At 35.2% G+C, this 17,022-nt stretch overlaps 1 protein-coding gene across 1 annotated transcript in view; it reads left to right on the top strand.

Moving 5' to 3' along the window:
* STXBP4 (syntaxin binding protein 4) overlaps positions 1-17,022 on the top strand; it is a 71,568-nt gene that overhangs the window by 9,519 nt on the left and 45,027 nt on the right. Inside the window, exons 5-16 of the mRNA XM_009323718.1 lie at positions 237-311; positions 2,541-2,626; positions 3,310-3,436; positions 3,992-4,124; positions 6,230-6,336; positions 6,735-6,918; positions 7,973-8,051; positions 10,821-10,903; positions 11,393-11,489; positions 12,882-12,994; positions 13,685-13,771; positions 15,315-15,380. Coding sequence (XP_009321993.1) covers positions 237-311; positions 2,541-2,626; positions 3,310-3,436; positions 3,992-4,124; positions 6,230-6,336; positions 6,735-6,918; positions 7,973-8,051; positions 10,821-10,903; positions 11,393-11,489; positions 12,882-12,994; positions 13,685-13,771; positions 15,315-15,380 — 1,237 coding nt within the window. The remainder of the gene's footprint in view (positions 1-236; positions 312-2,540; positions 2,627-3,309; positions 3,437-3,991; positions 4,125-6,229; positions 6,337-6,734; positions 6,919-7,972; positions 8,052-10,820; positions 10,904-11,392; positions 11,490-12,881; positions 12,995-13,684; positions 13,772-15,314; positions 15,381-17,022) is intronic.

The following is a 17,022-nucleotide window of genomic DNA, read 5'->3' as shown; positions in this document are numbered from 1 at the left end:
CAATCCCAGTTTATTCCTGTCACCAGGCGCAGGCTCACCACAGTCTGTCTTTCGCTCAGTTCTCCAGTGCTTAATTTGGGTTGTGCTGCTGGCAGGCTTTTTTCTCTGTATCTGGCAGTCAAAATGATTAACTACGTTAAGACTTTGTTCATTTTCCTGCTCTTTTAGCAATACTCACTGTGTACTTCTTGACAGCACCCTGATATATTTATTTGGCTGTTTTTCCCCCCTTCTAGGGCTGTTGACATCTTGCGAACAGCATCAGCGTCTAATCACATGTCTCTACTAGTTGCCAGAGATGAAGAAGCAAAGTAAGAGAAAAATAAAACATTGTTTTAACCTCAAAACTAATAAAAAGCCAACACTATATCTAAGGTTGGGTGGGCAGGCTTGCGTGTATTTTTCTTTCAGATTAGTTTTAATCACAAAATTGCACCACATGTCACATTTTTCTGTGTAGTATTTGATACCAATTCATTCTGAGACTATTTGCATCAATTAAAGTAGCAAGCTCAGGCCAATTTCAGTTTAATGAAGAGGATTGAAATGTTGTGTTACCAGCTAATACCATTAAAAACTATTTGCTGTGATAATTTTTTTAATACTTCCCGCGTTTTAAAATAATAAAAAATGAGGATTATGTTAGATCAACAGTACCACAGAACTGAATGATTTAAGCTGGTCTTGCCTTCTGAAAAAAGGCAGATTTAGTTATTGTTTCCTCTCAGAAGTTTGCTTTTCAATCTTTAATGAGCTTTGAATTAGTTTGGATAAGTAGGTTAAACTGTTCACTGCAGCAGGTACTCCAAGATACGTCCGTTATAAGGACATTTATGTTAAACATTACTTTAACCTTGCTGTCTAAAGTTAAGCTTATAAACCAATATTGGCAGAGAGTCATCGGGAATGCTATGATCCAGGTCTGTATCCGCTTTTGACTTAAATCTCCGGAGGAAATGGCTGTTATGTAACTGTATTTGATAATCATTGCAAGAGTATCTGCTGTTATTTGCCTTTCTTGGGATGTTCCACTTACAGAGTAATCTCTCCATAAAGGAATCTTCTCTAAATTCCTTTAGCCTTTTGTCCGATTTAAGCTTCCTTTTTCTGCTCCTTTATTTTTTGTATTTGACAGACATTTAAATCGCCCTGTAGCCTCTGATCTCTCCTTTTTTCAGACTGCCTAGATATGTGAGAGGTCCGCTCTTAATCTGCTTTTATCTAAAGCATACTGACCTAGTTCCTCTAAACGCCTTGAATAATTAAAATCCATCAGTCCTTTTACCAGTCTGGTGGTATGCCCAATGGCCTGTGCAGAATTTGCCGCTACATACAGTCCCTCACTCAGACACCTGTGAATTGATTTCTTGTGACTGTACGTTCCTGTGCTAAAAGATTATTTGATTCACACTCGACTGCGTTTGTGTGTGTTCCTGGGTCTGGCATTAGTTCAATAAATTTTGTCATTTTTTAAAAAATAATGCATCCAGCAGATTTCAACAACCCTCTGCAGTCACTGGAATTACTTGGGAATTATGTTCCCTGCAATCCGTTAATTTATGTTCTCTCTCTCTAATTCTATAATATTGATTTGGTGATGTTTCTGGCTTACATCATTCTAGATTATTTATATTTTTTTAAATCTGTTATCACTGAGGTAATCATAGCTCAGATTATGAACTTTTTTTAAAATTAGGCTGCAAGCAGTATTAGATTAATCAAGATTTTTTGTTCTCTCTCTAATGCATGTAATACAGGATGTACATCTTTGCTGCTTTTTTGCCAGTTTGTTACAATATGATTGGTTTCTGCAAAGAAGTCTGCTTTTTTTCCCCAACAGTGCACCTGACCAAGAATTGCCCTTTATTTCATCTTCTGTGGCTTTTTAAAAAAGATTTCACAATGAAAAAGATAAGCAAAGCCCAAGCACATACAATATTTAATATGTAATGATATATACCTCAGATGAAATAAGACTGCAAATTCCTGAGAGCTAAATAGAAATTAAGAGTTTGCATCTGTTTTTACTCATTCTTGAATAATTAATAAATATTTCTTCTGTCCTCTTTTTTGAGGTGCCACAGCTTTGTTTGCCAGTCTCTTCTGGGTTCTTGTTCAGTATAGTTGAACTAAAAGTGTTCCTTAAAAATATGAGTATGCTATAGGTATATTATTGGATTCCTTCTAATATAAATAACTTGTTCTGGACCTAAGTAATACCGCTGTCTTATTATCTGTAGTTGACTTGAATTACAAGTTTTTAAAGTTTTGAAATCGAGGATAAAGAGAGGTAATAATTCAGCTTTTCTAGCAATAGACCATTTCATTCATAGTCTATTGCTATTCCATCCTTATCCTTCTGCATTGCATTATCTTTTTCTTGCCTCTTCCGAATGTTTGACAGGGCTTTCCTCTTCCAGTTGAGGTTGAGCTTCCTTCTCTGAGGAAGGGTAACTGTTCAGTAGAAACAGTAGCAGGTTTCAAAGGGTGTATTTAAACTAATGCCAAATGCTGACGAAGGGGATCTTTTCTTCCCACAGGAAAGAATTCCTTGACCTGATGGATAAGTACGGCTCTCACAGTGACACCAACTCTGCAGGAAGTTCTCCAACACAACTATTAGCTGGTGAGAGATTGCTTCCTAGCCTGACACAATCCTGTAGGACAGTAGTCGTACTTCAGTGGAGTAGAAGCTTGCGCTTAAAACTCTCTTCATTTGGGGGGAGGGTATATTGGAGGAAGTGACTGAAAGTCAGGCAAAACACACATTTACTTAGACTTTAACATTTAGTTTGTAGTCTAAACGTGTAACTTGAGGGGTTTGTGTGTCAGTTTCCCCAACTCTTAAATATACTGCCACCTACTTTCAGCAATTTTAAATAATGAATAATGTGAAACGTATTTGGTATTTGTAGATGAAATGTCCCGTAAAATTCTGAAGTACTAAGAAAAATTTGAGCTAGAATACCATAAATTATAATCCTCGTGGAATTGTTGCCTAATTAGGATGCCTTTATATAGCATGAGTGATTACTCTTTAGGAAAGTCAGTTGAGATTTTTTTTTTTGCACCCAGTTTGAAAAAAATCATCACTTACTATGTTTTAAAGAATTATTCCAGGAACCCTGGGTGGCTTGCAACTCTTAGCTGTGTAGACTTAAGCTTTCTTTTGGTTGCCTGATTGCTTGTAGTTTGTCTGTTTTCTAACATGACAGTAGTCCTATTGAACTTACTTTCATGAGTTAAAATTTTGTGCTTTTTCCCAAATGTGTGTTTTATTTCTTTTTTTCATGATTTCTTTTCTTCAAGCAAAATCTATAGACAGCCCTTCTGGATCATCCTCGAGGTCACAGAGTCCTCAGTTGCATCTGAAGGATAATATCACCACCATCAGTAGAGATAATTCTGTCCCAGCACCATCCCCAAAGCTTGCAAAGTAATTTCCAAAACCAACTGTAACTCTCTTGTGTGAGCTGTAGAAAATGCTGTATTTGGCTGGTCAGGAAAATTTTGGGTTGATCACTAAGTGTTCAACTTTTTTTTTTTTTTAAATCCTGTACCTTATAATAGCATTGATATTGCAAACTTTCAGTTTTAATAAGTTATTTTTCTCATTTATTTAGTGTTTACATGGTAGAAGTAGATTAATCAGGTTGACTTTTGATCTCAGTGACTCCTAATGAATTAATGCTTCTGGTTTATGTATACCTAGGTACTCCCATAAGCCTTGGATATAAATAGTAGAGGGGAGCTTTTAGCCTTGTAAAGTAATATATCAACTCTTTTTGTAATTGCCAGAAGTAACAGCTCAAGCTGCTGATTTCATAGTAGGCAGTGTAATGTTTGAACATTGAGATTAAATGTCTGCTGTTTCTGTTGCTGTAATACGTATTTGTAAAAGCCGTAAGATAAAGATAGTATATCACCTGAGTCTTTATTGAGTATCTAGTTCTGTGAAGTAATTCTATTTTTCTTTTCTTTCTCTTCGTAGGGATAGTGCATTTCAGATTATCTCTGTTTGCAAAGGAACAAGCCTAGGTTTGAATATTGTAGGAGGGATTAACAGAAATGAAGGGCCTTTGGTATACATTCAAGAAATCATCCCCGGTGGTGATTGTCATAAGGTAAAGACCTTTTTTCCCCTCTCTCCCCCTTCAGTCACCTGTATTTTTGCCTTCATTAAGTACCTATGTCAGTATTTTATATATACAGTTATATTTTAAATGCAAAATTTGTTTGTTTCTCCTTGCTTTCTCTTTCAACAGAATTATCTCATTGCACCATAGCATGGTTACATGGTAATGAAAATTATTCATGAGTTCATTTGAGGTAAATAAGGATCTTATTCCCCAATTTATGTATGAGAAAGTAAGAAATCAACTTCTTTAAGAGGTTACATGATGCAAGGTAAATCAGCACGGGTGGGACAGAGCTCCAGATTGCATCTCTTTTTTTTTCTTGGACATTCAAAAATCACTTTTCCCTTGGACTTAATTTAGATGCATCCTTGCAGTTGGAAAGCAATGTATAGGCAAATTAGAATAAAAAATATTCTGATTGTGCAGACTAATAAAATGTATGAATCAGTACTGATTACTGTTTTCATTTATGACAAATGCAATATGTAAATCAGGAGGGTTTGTCAGCTTTAAAAAACCAAATAAATAACAGAACTGTCTGGTTCAAGTACACAAGACTGTTTATCCAAGTGTATCCTTTTGTATCCTGAGTTATTATGGTTATTTTGATGTGTAGATAACCAGGTTTTGCCTCTCGCCAAGCAAGAGGGTACGAGTTAATTTCACGAGCAATGAGTTTTGCCCCAAAACAGTCTATAACTATTTGTGACTGAATTTTTGTAGATTAAGGTTAATCCCAAAAGGCCAAGAAGGAAGGAAAAAATGCAATATTTCTCCAGGACTTTTTTTAGTAGATAAATGGTAATCATTCTTCTTTTGTTTTCTCCTATTTTGTTGTGGCTTCTAAAACATTTTTCTCATTGTGAACATATAATTTAAAGCCTGTCATGCATAATCGATAGACTAAGGCTGAGACATTAATTTGCGGTAGGTTCTAATAGTAGCAATATTAGAGGCAATTACCCAATCTTGGTTGTCCTGTTTGAGAAACCTACATAGCAAGCATATTTTAAATCTCTGCCACGTGAGGGCAGCATTGAAATTGATATCTTTTAATAGGCAGGATGCAAGCGAAATAAAAGCTCTACAACTATTTTCTTTAATCAAAACTAAAACACTAAGTGACAAAAAAATGTAGTAAAGTGCTATCATAGGTTTGAAATAACACAGCTAAAATTATGGTATGTGGGTTTTAAATATGTAAAATTATACTGGTCTTGAAAAGGTATTTTACTTCTTTCCTATGTATCTTCTTCTGTACACAGTTTGTTTGACGTGGTCAGATTGATTAATTTCTTAAGAGCTGAAGAACACACACGTGATGTGTAATTTAATGTGTATTACATTAGACTAACTCTGTAACCATAGGTGAATTACATGAATTTTCAGCTAAATTGTTGAGGCCTCTTTTAAACTGTGAGTAAAGAAACCTTTATCTTAGTGAGAAACCTAGCCTAGCGTGTTTAAAGTCTTGTCTTACAGTCCCTGAGACAGAAATGTGATATGATCCTGTGCTGGTAGAAAGTTTGCAATGAATTCAACAGAAGCACAAAGTTGGCAATGTTATTTCTGTCGTGGTTTTGACTGGTGAATTCCTAATCGGCTAATCTGCTTTTCTCATTAAGATTAATGTGGCGAGTAAGTGCCTGAACTGTCCCATGTATAGCCAAGAACATTTGGGTTTGAAATACAAATTAATCCAGCTCACAGCTGAATTAATTAGTAAAGAAGCTTCCTGTAGCCAGATGGGTTGGTACTCCTTGCTGGAAATTTTACTTTCTGTGGTTGGTTGGTTGGTTGGTTTTAACAGAAATACGCATCTGGGTCCAAATTTCTTCTTTACACGATATCTGAGATCCGTTCTGTCTCATGAAGCTTTTATAATGACTGCTGTTACGGTGATTAAATGATCATTTGATCTGCTGTTTATTTCTGGAAGATTGTCAGGCAAAATGTATAGCCATTCTTGATATTTCTTGTCTTAACAGATCCAGAGGACTATGTTAAAGTGCTGTGATTGTACCGTGCTTTCTGTAGTGTTAGCAATTAATATAAAATTTGTGGGTTTGGTTTTTTATTTGTTATGTTAGGATGGACGATTGAAGCCTGGAGATCAGCTTGTATCCATAAACAAAGAGTCAATGATTGGTGTCTCCTATGAAGAGGCAAAAAGTATAATCAACAGAACAAAGATGAGGTATCTGTTACTGTCAAACAGCTAACCCTCCAAAATGGTTTATTTTGCAGTATTTATGATCAGATTGTGAAATGTCGTGTACTGAGAGGAAATGCAAGGGATATTATTTTTTTTTAAATCTTCAATTGCAATATTATTTCGTAGAAAAAGACTCAAATGAACCTTTTAGACCTGTAAAATTATGATACTTTCATTCCTTTCAAAAGGAAAAAAAAAAAAACCCAAACCCACACTATTTGCCTTTTTTAATGGTGGGGAATAGAACATCCTTTTAGAAAAATAAACAAACCAAATCGCACACAGTGTGTGGGGAAAATGTAATTTTTGCAAGAGTAGCGTATAACCTTACAAACAGTATAGTATACAATATGTTGAAACTTTTTTAATTTTAATTTTAGGTTTGAAAGTTTTTGGGAGATAGCTTTTATTAGACAAAAAAATATTCCCGGTTATTCAGAGAATCTGCAACGTCCTTTCAGTCTCTTAACGCCTTCTGTAGCATGTGGAGAGCAACAGGCTGCAGGACTTAGTCCTCTTGCAACTCCTAATGGGAAGTTTGTTTCAATGTTCACTCCAAATGCTGTGAGTATACTTATTACTCCTCTTCGTATAAAGTGAGCAAATGGTTGGTTTTCCTAATTTTATTGGAATTTCAGTGTAGGGTTATTTCAATTCAGTTTCCATTCTAGTAAGAAAATGACTGGCTCTTTTTCCTGCACAATATTAATTCTTTGGAATATCAAGACTTTTCCAGAAGACGTGTAACAGTAGAGTAAACCACACTGATGAGAGGAACAAGAGTATTAGTTGACTTGTGGTAAGAAAACAAATCAAATAAGATAAGCATTAACTGTGTTCTTAGATACAAAGTTCTTCTTACTGTTTCTCTAGGGAGTAAAGTTTCAGAATCAGATATATATAGTTATATATTTCAGAGATAAAGTACTCTGATTACCACATACGTGTGAGTACAGTACCATCTCACAAGTTACACTTCCTCCATGATACGAGATTTTCACTTAAAAATCAGTCCTAGAAGAATGTGGGTTTTTCCCCCTTTCTTTCAGCTAAGCAACAATTGTTGTTTTAATTCATACAGCTCACCACTAGTGTAAAGAAGTAATGTTGACCATAAGAAAGAAGATTTTAAAACTACTCTGTTATTTCAGTTTTTCAAAAACCATTTTCAATTTATGGCATTTTTAAAAGTAAATAATTATCTTTGAACAAGGAAGAATAAAATGTTCCATGTCAAACACAAAGTCAAACCAGGTGATTCTCAGTTGTTCTTACGTTTGTACTTAAAATTCTTGTCCATTTTTCTTTCCTATTAGAGAGACAAACATTGAAACAGGTTGCCTAGAGGGGCTGTGCTATCTTAATCTGTGAAGATGCTCAAAACCTAACTAAGGTTTTGATAAGGCCCTGATCTAAGCTTTTTGAATGGCATTCCCTTCTCACCACCACCACCACCCATGCCTTCCATTTTCTCCTAGGGTTGTTTTGATCTATCCAGCACTATTTCTCCCCCTGGTCTTCCTTCCTCTCCCTCTCTTCTACATTAATGTGTATTTCTAGTTTGGCTTGTGATCTGCTTTAGAAATGGTATTTCACGACTTTTGATTTTCTTTCATAGATGGAAACTGGAGTCAAGATGGAAGAGCAATCTCCAGTTACTTCTCTAGACAGCAGTCCTACTGATGTGTCTGCCACTGGTAAATGCTGATTTAATTCCCTGCCACCCTTTTTTTCTGCAATAACTGTCATACAGAAAGTAGTACATAGTGAGACTCGATAGTGTTTAAAAAAAGGAATATTGCACTGGTTTTGTAGTACTAAATAAAGGACTGAGTTCAATGGATTGTCTAGTAGCTTCTGTCAAATGTAACTTACGTTGTCTTCAACAAACAGCTGAAACCAAACAAAAATGAGTGATCACAACATTTGCTATACAGCAGTAATGATAGTAGACTCAGTAGAAACCAGATAATGAACACTCGCATATAGATCAAGATTAGGGTGCTTTCTTGATTTGATGGAATTCTGTGGATGTATACTGCTTGCACTTTTTTTTTTGTTTTAAATCAGGGCAGCATATTGGAAGGATAGAAACAACGTGCAGGCCCCTTTCAATTTTCAATTAATAACAACTAGAATATGTATCTGTATATTTATATTTGAGAGTCATGACATTGAAACAAAGACAATAGTCACTTTGATCATCTCTCTAAATACATATTTTGAAAACAACACTAAGGAAAAATAGAGGTGGTAGAATTTGGTCAGAACCAAATCTGAACTGAACAATTGTAATTCCTTTGGGAAACAAATCTGCGTTGTATTTACAAACAGTGAAAATGCAGTAGTCTGACATAATCATGAGAGTCTCAATTGACACAGCAATATAACTGATTCTGTTCTGTATTTCTATACGAAGACCTGAACTATATTCTTTTTCTTCAGGCGGTAGTTAAGTAAGCATGACCTGTGCTTCTCAACTTGACGTCTAATATACTGAGAGAGGAAGGACAAACATACAGGATCTGATTCATTCTAGATGTCGCTCCACTGATGTTATTTAAATTGTACCTGCATTTATTATGGCCCATATTAGATATCCTAATTTTAAATGAAACAGTCTCCATATTGCAAATCTGACCGGTTGGCTTCCTTCCTTGAAGGGTGAGCCGACCGGACGTGAACTTTTGAAACTGGAAAGGTTGTAGTATTGAATACACCTGGAGTTTAATGACCACCACGACTAAATCAGAGGAACAAGACAAAAGGCTATTTTTGAATATATTCAGAATATAAGACTCTTGGTTAATATAATGCAATACACAGGAGCTTCATTCCAAGAAGGCCACAGTTGCTTAACATATCTGAATAACGTAGCTAGTAGAGTGGAAAACAGAAATACTTGCAGCTCCAGTTTGTACTGTTCCTTGTCATTTTTCATTTTAGTCTTATTTAATAGCACATCCTTAGTCAAAGCTGCCACTTCTCTCATGCTGCCCTTTTTCAAGGACAGCCTTTCAAAGATAACCTTGAAAAATTAAAGTAGCTCTTAGATTATTTTTTTTTTTAGTGCTGTAAGAAAAATCAGCATAATTTTGAGAAATTCTTGCACAAACTCATACACTAGGCTTTTTCATTCTGAGTTGAAAGGAAGTGTGCCAATTCAGCTGAGGTTCTAGCCCGCTGTCTTCAGAATTTAATATAGCATGTGAGAGGTGTTAGTGTCAGAGGTTTTCAAGATGTTTTGGTTTATGCTTTTGGCATATAAAGAGAATGTAAATTACTTTGAGCTGGGAAACAGATATGCTGTGAAACTAAAAAAAAAAAAAGAATTCTATGCGATTCCTTCTGTTCCTTTAGAGAGAATCTCAAACTGCAAGATCTTTAGTTTTCAAATGCTGGTTTTGGTTTCAGTACCTCTCTAGTCCATTAATGAAACAATGAATTAAGATGTAAATTATATTTATAAATAATGAACACAAACAAGTATTCCATTTTCTTCTGCGAAAAACAAGTCAATGAAGTTGTTCTATTTACATACATCTAAAATCCAAAGAAATTGATAGTTAACTGCTCCTTTTGCGTACTGTCTGTGATCAAAGGCTTCCAAAGGTTGCTGCTTCTTGTGTTGTATCCACAGGTGTGTCTGAAACATGACAAAGCTGTGACTGCATTTCTCGAGTTCCACTAAAACTAAGCATGCGCACCAGAAAAAAAAAAACCAATTGCCCTGAAATCTTACATATGGACTGCTTAGTACTGCTAGCTTCTTTTCCTTTCCTTAGCTTCATCATTTGTGTACGTTGGAAAGAAAATAGATGCACCATAAGTTATTAATGCAACTAACTGAAATTATGCAAACTTGTATTTCTGACTGTAAGGACTGGAGGGGAGGGGGTGATGGATGATGGCTTAATGGATGGTAGTTCTTGGAAAAGAGTTCCTCCCAGGAAAAAATACTGAGGAGCCTGCTGGAATTCAGTCTAAGCTACCTCCACACAGCCCTTGGTTGGCAACAGATCATTCCCTCTCTTTCCACAGTGTTTTCTAGATCACTAGGTATGCCTTTGGGAACTGTTGATTATGCTGAGGGTGTGTCTTGAAGGTCTTTCTCAGAATTCACCAGTGTGTTTCCCCTTCTGTTTCCAGAGTAACTGTGTAGAAGAGAAAATACCACAAGTATAAGCCATATGCTTGATGAATCGCTCAAAGTTATTCCTGGTTTCTTTTTGCTAATTTGCTACTTGCCACTTTTTGATGTGAAAAAATAGTTTGTGATTGATACCCATAATTTTTGTTTATTCCAATTATGTCCTTTAAAAAAAAAGTCAATCTAAATATTAACATTTATTTGTGGCAAGTGGGTATTTAGCTGGCATCCATTTGATGAACAGAGCTTCAGAACAAATTTTTCAAAGCAATAGTTACAACTGTATCATTATTTAATTTTAATTTTTTTTTCTTAGTTATTGCCCCCAGCCAGAATGATGATTATGAGCTGCAAGAAAGGAACTCTACTATTCGTCTCAAAGCAGAGAAGCTGGAGAGGGTAAATACTTATAATCTTTTTAGTTTTCCTTTCTTCCCCTTCGTGATGCATGTAAAACATCTGGAGCATATTTCTAGGTTGAGAAACTTTAAGGTATAAATTATACACCAAATTTTCTACTTGGATAGTTCTTTCAGGTTGCAGGCCAATATTTCATTCTATATATTGGGCAAATTACTGTTTTTGTTAACCTAATTGCTGATTAACTCTTCTGGGAATCTGAACATCCCTCAGGATTTTTAAGGCAGTTATTAAGGACAAAGGGTTTTGCCTATTACACTCATCTGTATTCAAGGTTAAATAATATCTGAACATGTCTCAATTAAAAGGAAAAGTCACAGAGTGTCTCTGGAATAAAAGTGTTGTCAGTGAGAGTGTACTACAATACAAAGGCTCTTTGAAGTATAGCTCTTTAATTACTCTCCCGTGGTGATGCAGTCATTATCCCTAGTCCTTTTTTTTTTTCCAAAATAAGTTTTCTCCTTCCAGGCATTGAATTATCTTGGGATTCAGCCCACGGATGAACAGCAGCAGCAACTAAGGCAGCAACTTCAGAAAGATTCTAAAGGAACAGTGTCTTTTGGAGGTAATAATTTGTTAATTGCCATGGAAAATAATGAAATGTAGGAATATAGAAGTGGTAGATAATTACCATTAATACATTTTCTGTCACTATTGGGTTGCTACTGCAAATAAAAAGATACTTTGAGGCAAGAACCTTATTCTACTGTATAAAAATAAGCTTGGGATTCAGAAACTAAGTAATTGGAAAGCAAATCACAAGTTTATCTAATTAAGAGCAGCCTTGAGAAAGTTTTGATTTTGTGCTCACAAATTCCTAAATTTTTGGCTTGACAATAGGGTACTGTAATTGTTCCAAAAATTCCTTGGGAGAGTATTGATGGTTAAAGAGACTTCTTGAAGCAGCTAAACGAATGGATTAAAGTTGTTTAGTTTGTGAGAAGCAAGAACACTTCAACTATTGCATATAGAAAGAGATTTGCATGGAGACCATCATGATTCTTCTTCTAGCTAAACCTAATTCTGATAGGAATGAGACGCTTCTGTTGGTTATGGCGATTTTGGTAGGTGACACTAATGATTTAAGAATATTTCTCATAAACTGTGAGACGTGATAGTTCTGGTGCTAAAACTGATGGAAATTTCACTTTTCCTAAAGTTTATGAAAAACAGCATCAAGCACTAGTATGTGAAAAATAATTTCTTGTACTTAACCATCCAAAAAGACACTGGATTTTCAAGTACCTTATCAAGAAAGATACTGGATCTTCCATCAGATTTTATGTGGTGTAAACAAACTGACCTTTATATTTCTACTTTTCTGTCATATTGTAGCAGAATTTTTTTTTTCTACATTCAAAATGAATGGGTAATCCAAGCCATGTTGATTGAGAATGCTGTCGTGTTTGTGTTTAAAACTTTCAACTCGGTCAACGTCAATTTTGCCAGGTCTCTATCAGGGGTTTAAAGGACCTGCAAAGGAAACTATGAGCTGTGAGCTACCATTAAATTTATCCTTTTTCCTGCAGAGACACCGTGTCTCCTCTAGTAAGGTCAATTCATTGGGAAGGGCAGGTGTATAACAGGTGTGCAGGTTTCTTTTTAATTTTTCACAGGGGTCTGCCAAATGTAGAGCATCTCTAAGCAGGTACTTTGAAGGTGAACTTCATACCACCTTTTGTTTTCTTTTCTCCTTCACAACTGATTCAGGGATATTTCATCCCAAGACCTGTTTTGAACATTTTTGTTCTTATTCTTACCAGCTTTACCAAACGTTTCTGTTCAGAGAGATGTGTCTGATTTTCATATTTTCCTGTCGAAAGCTTATGGAGGGCAGACGCTGCATTTGTAAAAGAGTAGCCATATATTGTGATGTTAGTAGTTGTGTTGCATCTAGTGATACTGCTACTAAACTGAACTTGTGCACTACAGCAACAAAATCTGAACTGTTTTTTAGATTTCGTTGAAGTTTCAAGGAACCTGTTCCCCGTGCAATTGAATGCAACGGATGATGGCCAAAAATCTGTAACGTTTGGGGTCAATGAAATTGCCAGCTTACTGGATTCACAGGTAAAATATGTGTCTGTGCAGTGTTTAACTGCTGGGAGGAGATTATTGGAGAGCTTATTGTATGTGAGATTACTGCAAATCTTGGGCAGATGTTTAGAACAGCTCCATATCTTTATAGATATGTGTATATAGAGATATATATATAGTGTTCTTTAACATAACCTAGTTTTTGTGAAGCTTTTTAAAGCAACCTGCTTTGCAGAAAGCAATTCACGTAATTACGCTGTGATTTGTTGTAAGTATGAACAACAGTGATTTACTGAGGTTTCTTAATGGAATACATACTGCTATTACCTGTGTGAGTGATAAACAATTATGGGGCCCAGTGATTTGAACTACTGCTACAGTGAAAATCACTTTATTCCAGAGGAGACTTTAAGAAAGAGCATTTGCAGCATAGGAATACTAAAATAAAATTATGTATTATTTAAAATATTGAAGAAAACAGGGGCTATTAGTGTTGTATTCTTGGTACTTTTAAAAATATTTTTATTAATCCTTTTAACAGGAAAAATAATTGTTCCTTTGGAAGATAAGTTGGTCAGAATTTTCTTAAACATTTTTAGTATTTTCAGATATTTAAATTATTTTAAAATTAAGATTATCCTCTCATTTTCTTAACAAGACGGTTTAAGATTATGGAAGATACAGTCTGCAATACATTCTAACCTTACATATTTAAATGCGCAGTTTGTAACCTGTGATTCTTTGGAGGATGACATGGAAAGACTTAAGAAAGAAAGAAATGAAGCTTTAAAAGAAATGAGTAAATTAAAGGTAATACTTAATTTTTATTTGCTTTAAATTATTCAAGAGACAATTTCTTTTTGAGTGTAATAGTAATTTAGTGTTTTTCTTTTTAATTTTATGTGCGAGTTTTGATGAATAAATAAAAAGGCAGAGCAAACTGTGAATTATGTTTGAAGATTGTATGCTTACAGTGTATTTCTGGAGACAGTGAATTTTATTTGTTATATTGAATACTAACGCAGGTTTTAATCTGACTCACAGAAATGAGACTAAGCAGACATTTCACAAAAGTGAATTTGGAGAAGTGACTGATTTGCATAGCAATTTTATTTAGAAATGTGTGATCCTAGTAACCTCAGCGTCTGAGCATATGCTAATACTTTTGAAAGAAGTCAGAACTGGAGGATAAATTAATCTGTTTTCAAAATCAATACATATTTTCACAGACATTACAAAATACATAAGACCTAAAGCAACAAATATATTTATTGTTTCTTAATACCCTGGGTTACAACCACAGTCCTATGCTCCTGAATTTCTTTTTTGACAACCCAAAATATAAAAAATTCTGGTTCTGTATTCAGCGTACCTAACTCTTGTTCTTGGACAGGACTGGAAAATTGATCCCAGGATACAGGCAATTCTACAAACTGCCTTCTGGTCCAAAAAAAATTCTTTCTTGCTATAGATTACGAAAACATTGGGTTGACATGCACAAAGATCTGTTCTTTGTTGTGTGCACAAAGATTCTTCTTCTGAAAACTTTGTAGTGAAATGAAAGAACCCGATTTACATGGAACACTGAAGTAGTGAATACTTATCATGAGTCCCTAAATGGCTGATGTCGAAAACCGGCAGTGATCCATCTATAATTGCTTCATTTCTTATATTCTTCCCTTAACAATCCACAGTCAAATACTTGATACTGAGTGAGAAATACCCTTGGTCTGACTCAGTGTGAGAATCTTTATGCCTTTATAGCGCTTTTTTTTTTTTAAACTTCGTTAGAACTGTTAACCTCCTGAAAGTGGTGTACCTACAGGCTTCTGGTATAAGTAGGCGAGTGAAAGAATGGTCAATCATACAACGTTGAAAATAACTTGACGTGAATATTAGATTGGACAGCAATCTGTTAAAGCCACAAAAATGTCTTTATTCTGCTCAGTTATTAGGTGGCTAGGTAACAAGAGACTTAAAACATGTATTTTACTGATATCACAGAAATCTTTAGTAAATAATCCTCAGATGGTCAAGAAACTTAAACAGTATCAATGAACTCTCTAAAAAACTAGCTTTTGGAGATTAAAATTTGGTTTTGTCACAGGTTTTATAAAAGCTGTTGATTATTTATTGTTTCCACCAGAACTTTTTTAATATGTGTTTCTGATTACACAGCATTATTAACAGACATATGTTGTGGCCTAGAAACATAGTAGTACAGAAGGCAGTAAGTACATTGATAGAAGTTAAGTATCGCTACTTGTAGTTTGGAAAGAGCTAACATTGTTTTAGGAATAAAAACTCTTTCTCTTTCAGACCTAATTATTATTTTTTCCTTTTTTTTTAACAGGAAAAATTGTCTGAATCTGTGAATTTACAGAAACAGTTAACAGAGGAGCTACAAATAGTCAAGCAAGTATGTTGAAGTTTCTTAAAAATATAACTATTCTCTTTTTTCTTTTTTTACTGTTTTTTGTGGAAGGGAGAAGGGAGCACTTCTTTCTCTCTTGATGCTCACATAGACTATACTTTCACACTAGTTTCAACACAAAGTGGTTCTTTTGTTACTACAAAGTGTTTGATTAGAATTGGAGAATATTGATCCTTAAGTTTTTAGAGCAATAATACTTCTCTGCTGTTGAATTGAGGTAGAACCATAAGACAAGCTGAATCAGGTAAGTTGGATAATAATGTAGTCGTACCTTTCTGGTCCTAAGTGTTCTTGAAGTGATTTTGCTGTTCTTGGGCAACAGTGTGCCTAATCTACAGTCCTAATGTTAGCTACTTTCTATTAAGTTTAAGAGTTTTAATTGTGTAAAAACAGACACGCTTGACAGTTCTACCTGCTATTTACCAGGAAAGAAATGGTAATAAGTGTTTAGTGAGGAATGTCTTGTTTCTGTCTCCACATCTATCTATAATTATGAGAGGAGAAATAAGAGTTTCTTATGAAATTTAGCCTTGTTGTGTCTCTTAAAGGAAATCTCCTATTATATGTAAATCTCACGTCTTTTATAGCCTGGATGCAAAACCAAGTAACTTTCCTGTTTCCTGCTTCTACTGAACATCATCCTGTCAGCTCTTTTCTTCTTGTGAGCTGGCCGCTTTTCTTCTCTCCTGTACTGCTACACATATTCCTTGCACGTTTCTCATGGCTATCTGTTCCATCAGATGTCATCTGTAAAAATGCAAGATACAGTTTAAAAATCTTTCCGTGTACTGTTATATTAAGATTAGTTTTATGTTTTTGCTCATACATGCAGATTTGCTCAGCACCTTCATTACCACCTTTTATCCTTGAATATGAGAGAACTGCTTGAAAGCTTTTTTCCATTAATATTGTGATGTTGCCATCTGTACGCTGCAGGACAGCAGGGAAATAGATTGCATTCTTTTTTGGATAAAATTTAACTGGAAGTATGTTCCAGTAGTGCACCTCACGTTTCCATTTGTTCGGTCTGTTGCTCTAGACTAGAGCAGATGTTCAGTCTATCAGTCTAGACTAACGCTAGTACAAGGTACAAACCCCAAAATGCAAACAGTACGGACATCAGGTCCTCAACATCGAGCGTTTCAGTTCACATACCTGCTCGTATTGGGAAGGTAGGCTTGGGCAAAGATGGTTTAAGATGGTCTGGTTTAAGTGGCAGCAATGCCCATTTTTACCACACGAGGTCCTCGTACTTTTATTTTTCTCTCAAGTACTGTCATGTGATGGCGAAGGTCAGCTTTGCAGGACAAACCTCCGGGGGATAAATACTCTGATTTTCTAGTAAGCGTTTTAAGTAACTGCTATTGAAAAGGTACCGTATAGTGCAGTGAAAGAGAAATAATAAATTATATGTAATTACAGCACCGTGTGACCTATTCTAGGAGACAAGCAGACTTTTAATGGAAATTCTAGTTCTGTTTATACTTGGTGCATTTTCAAGTGTTTTATATATATTTCTGTAGTTCAGAACCAATGTTGACGCTGAGATCCATGGTGATAATGAAGTTTAAAAAAAACAGGCTACTTACAGTACAAGTTGCCATTTAACTTAGAATAATGCATTCCT

This window comes from Pygoscelis adeliae, unplaced genomic scaffold (assembly GCF_000699105.1).
Source record: "Pygoscelis adeliae isolate BGI_AS28 unplaced genomic scaffold, ASM69910v1 Scaffold75, whole genome shotgun sequence".
Taxonomy (NCBI): domain Eukaryota; kingdom Metazoa; phylum Chordata; class Aves; order Sphenisciformes; family Spheniscidae; genus Pygoscelis; species Pygoscelis adeliae.
Note: the sequence above shows the minus strand (reverse complement) of the source record. Positions and strands in the feature narration are given on the sequence as shown.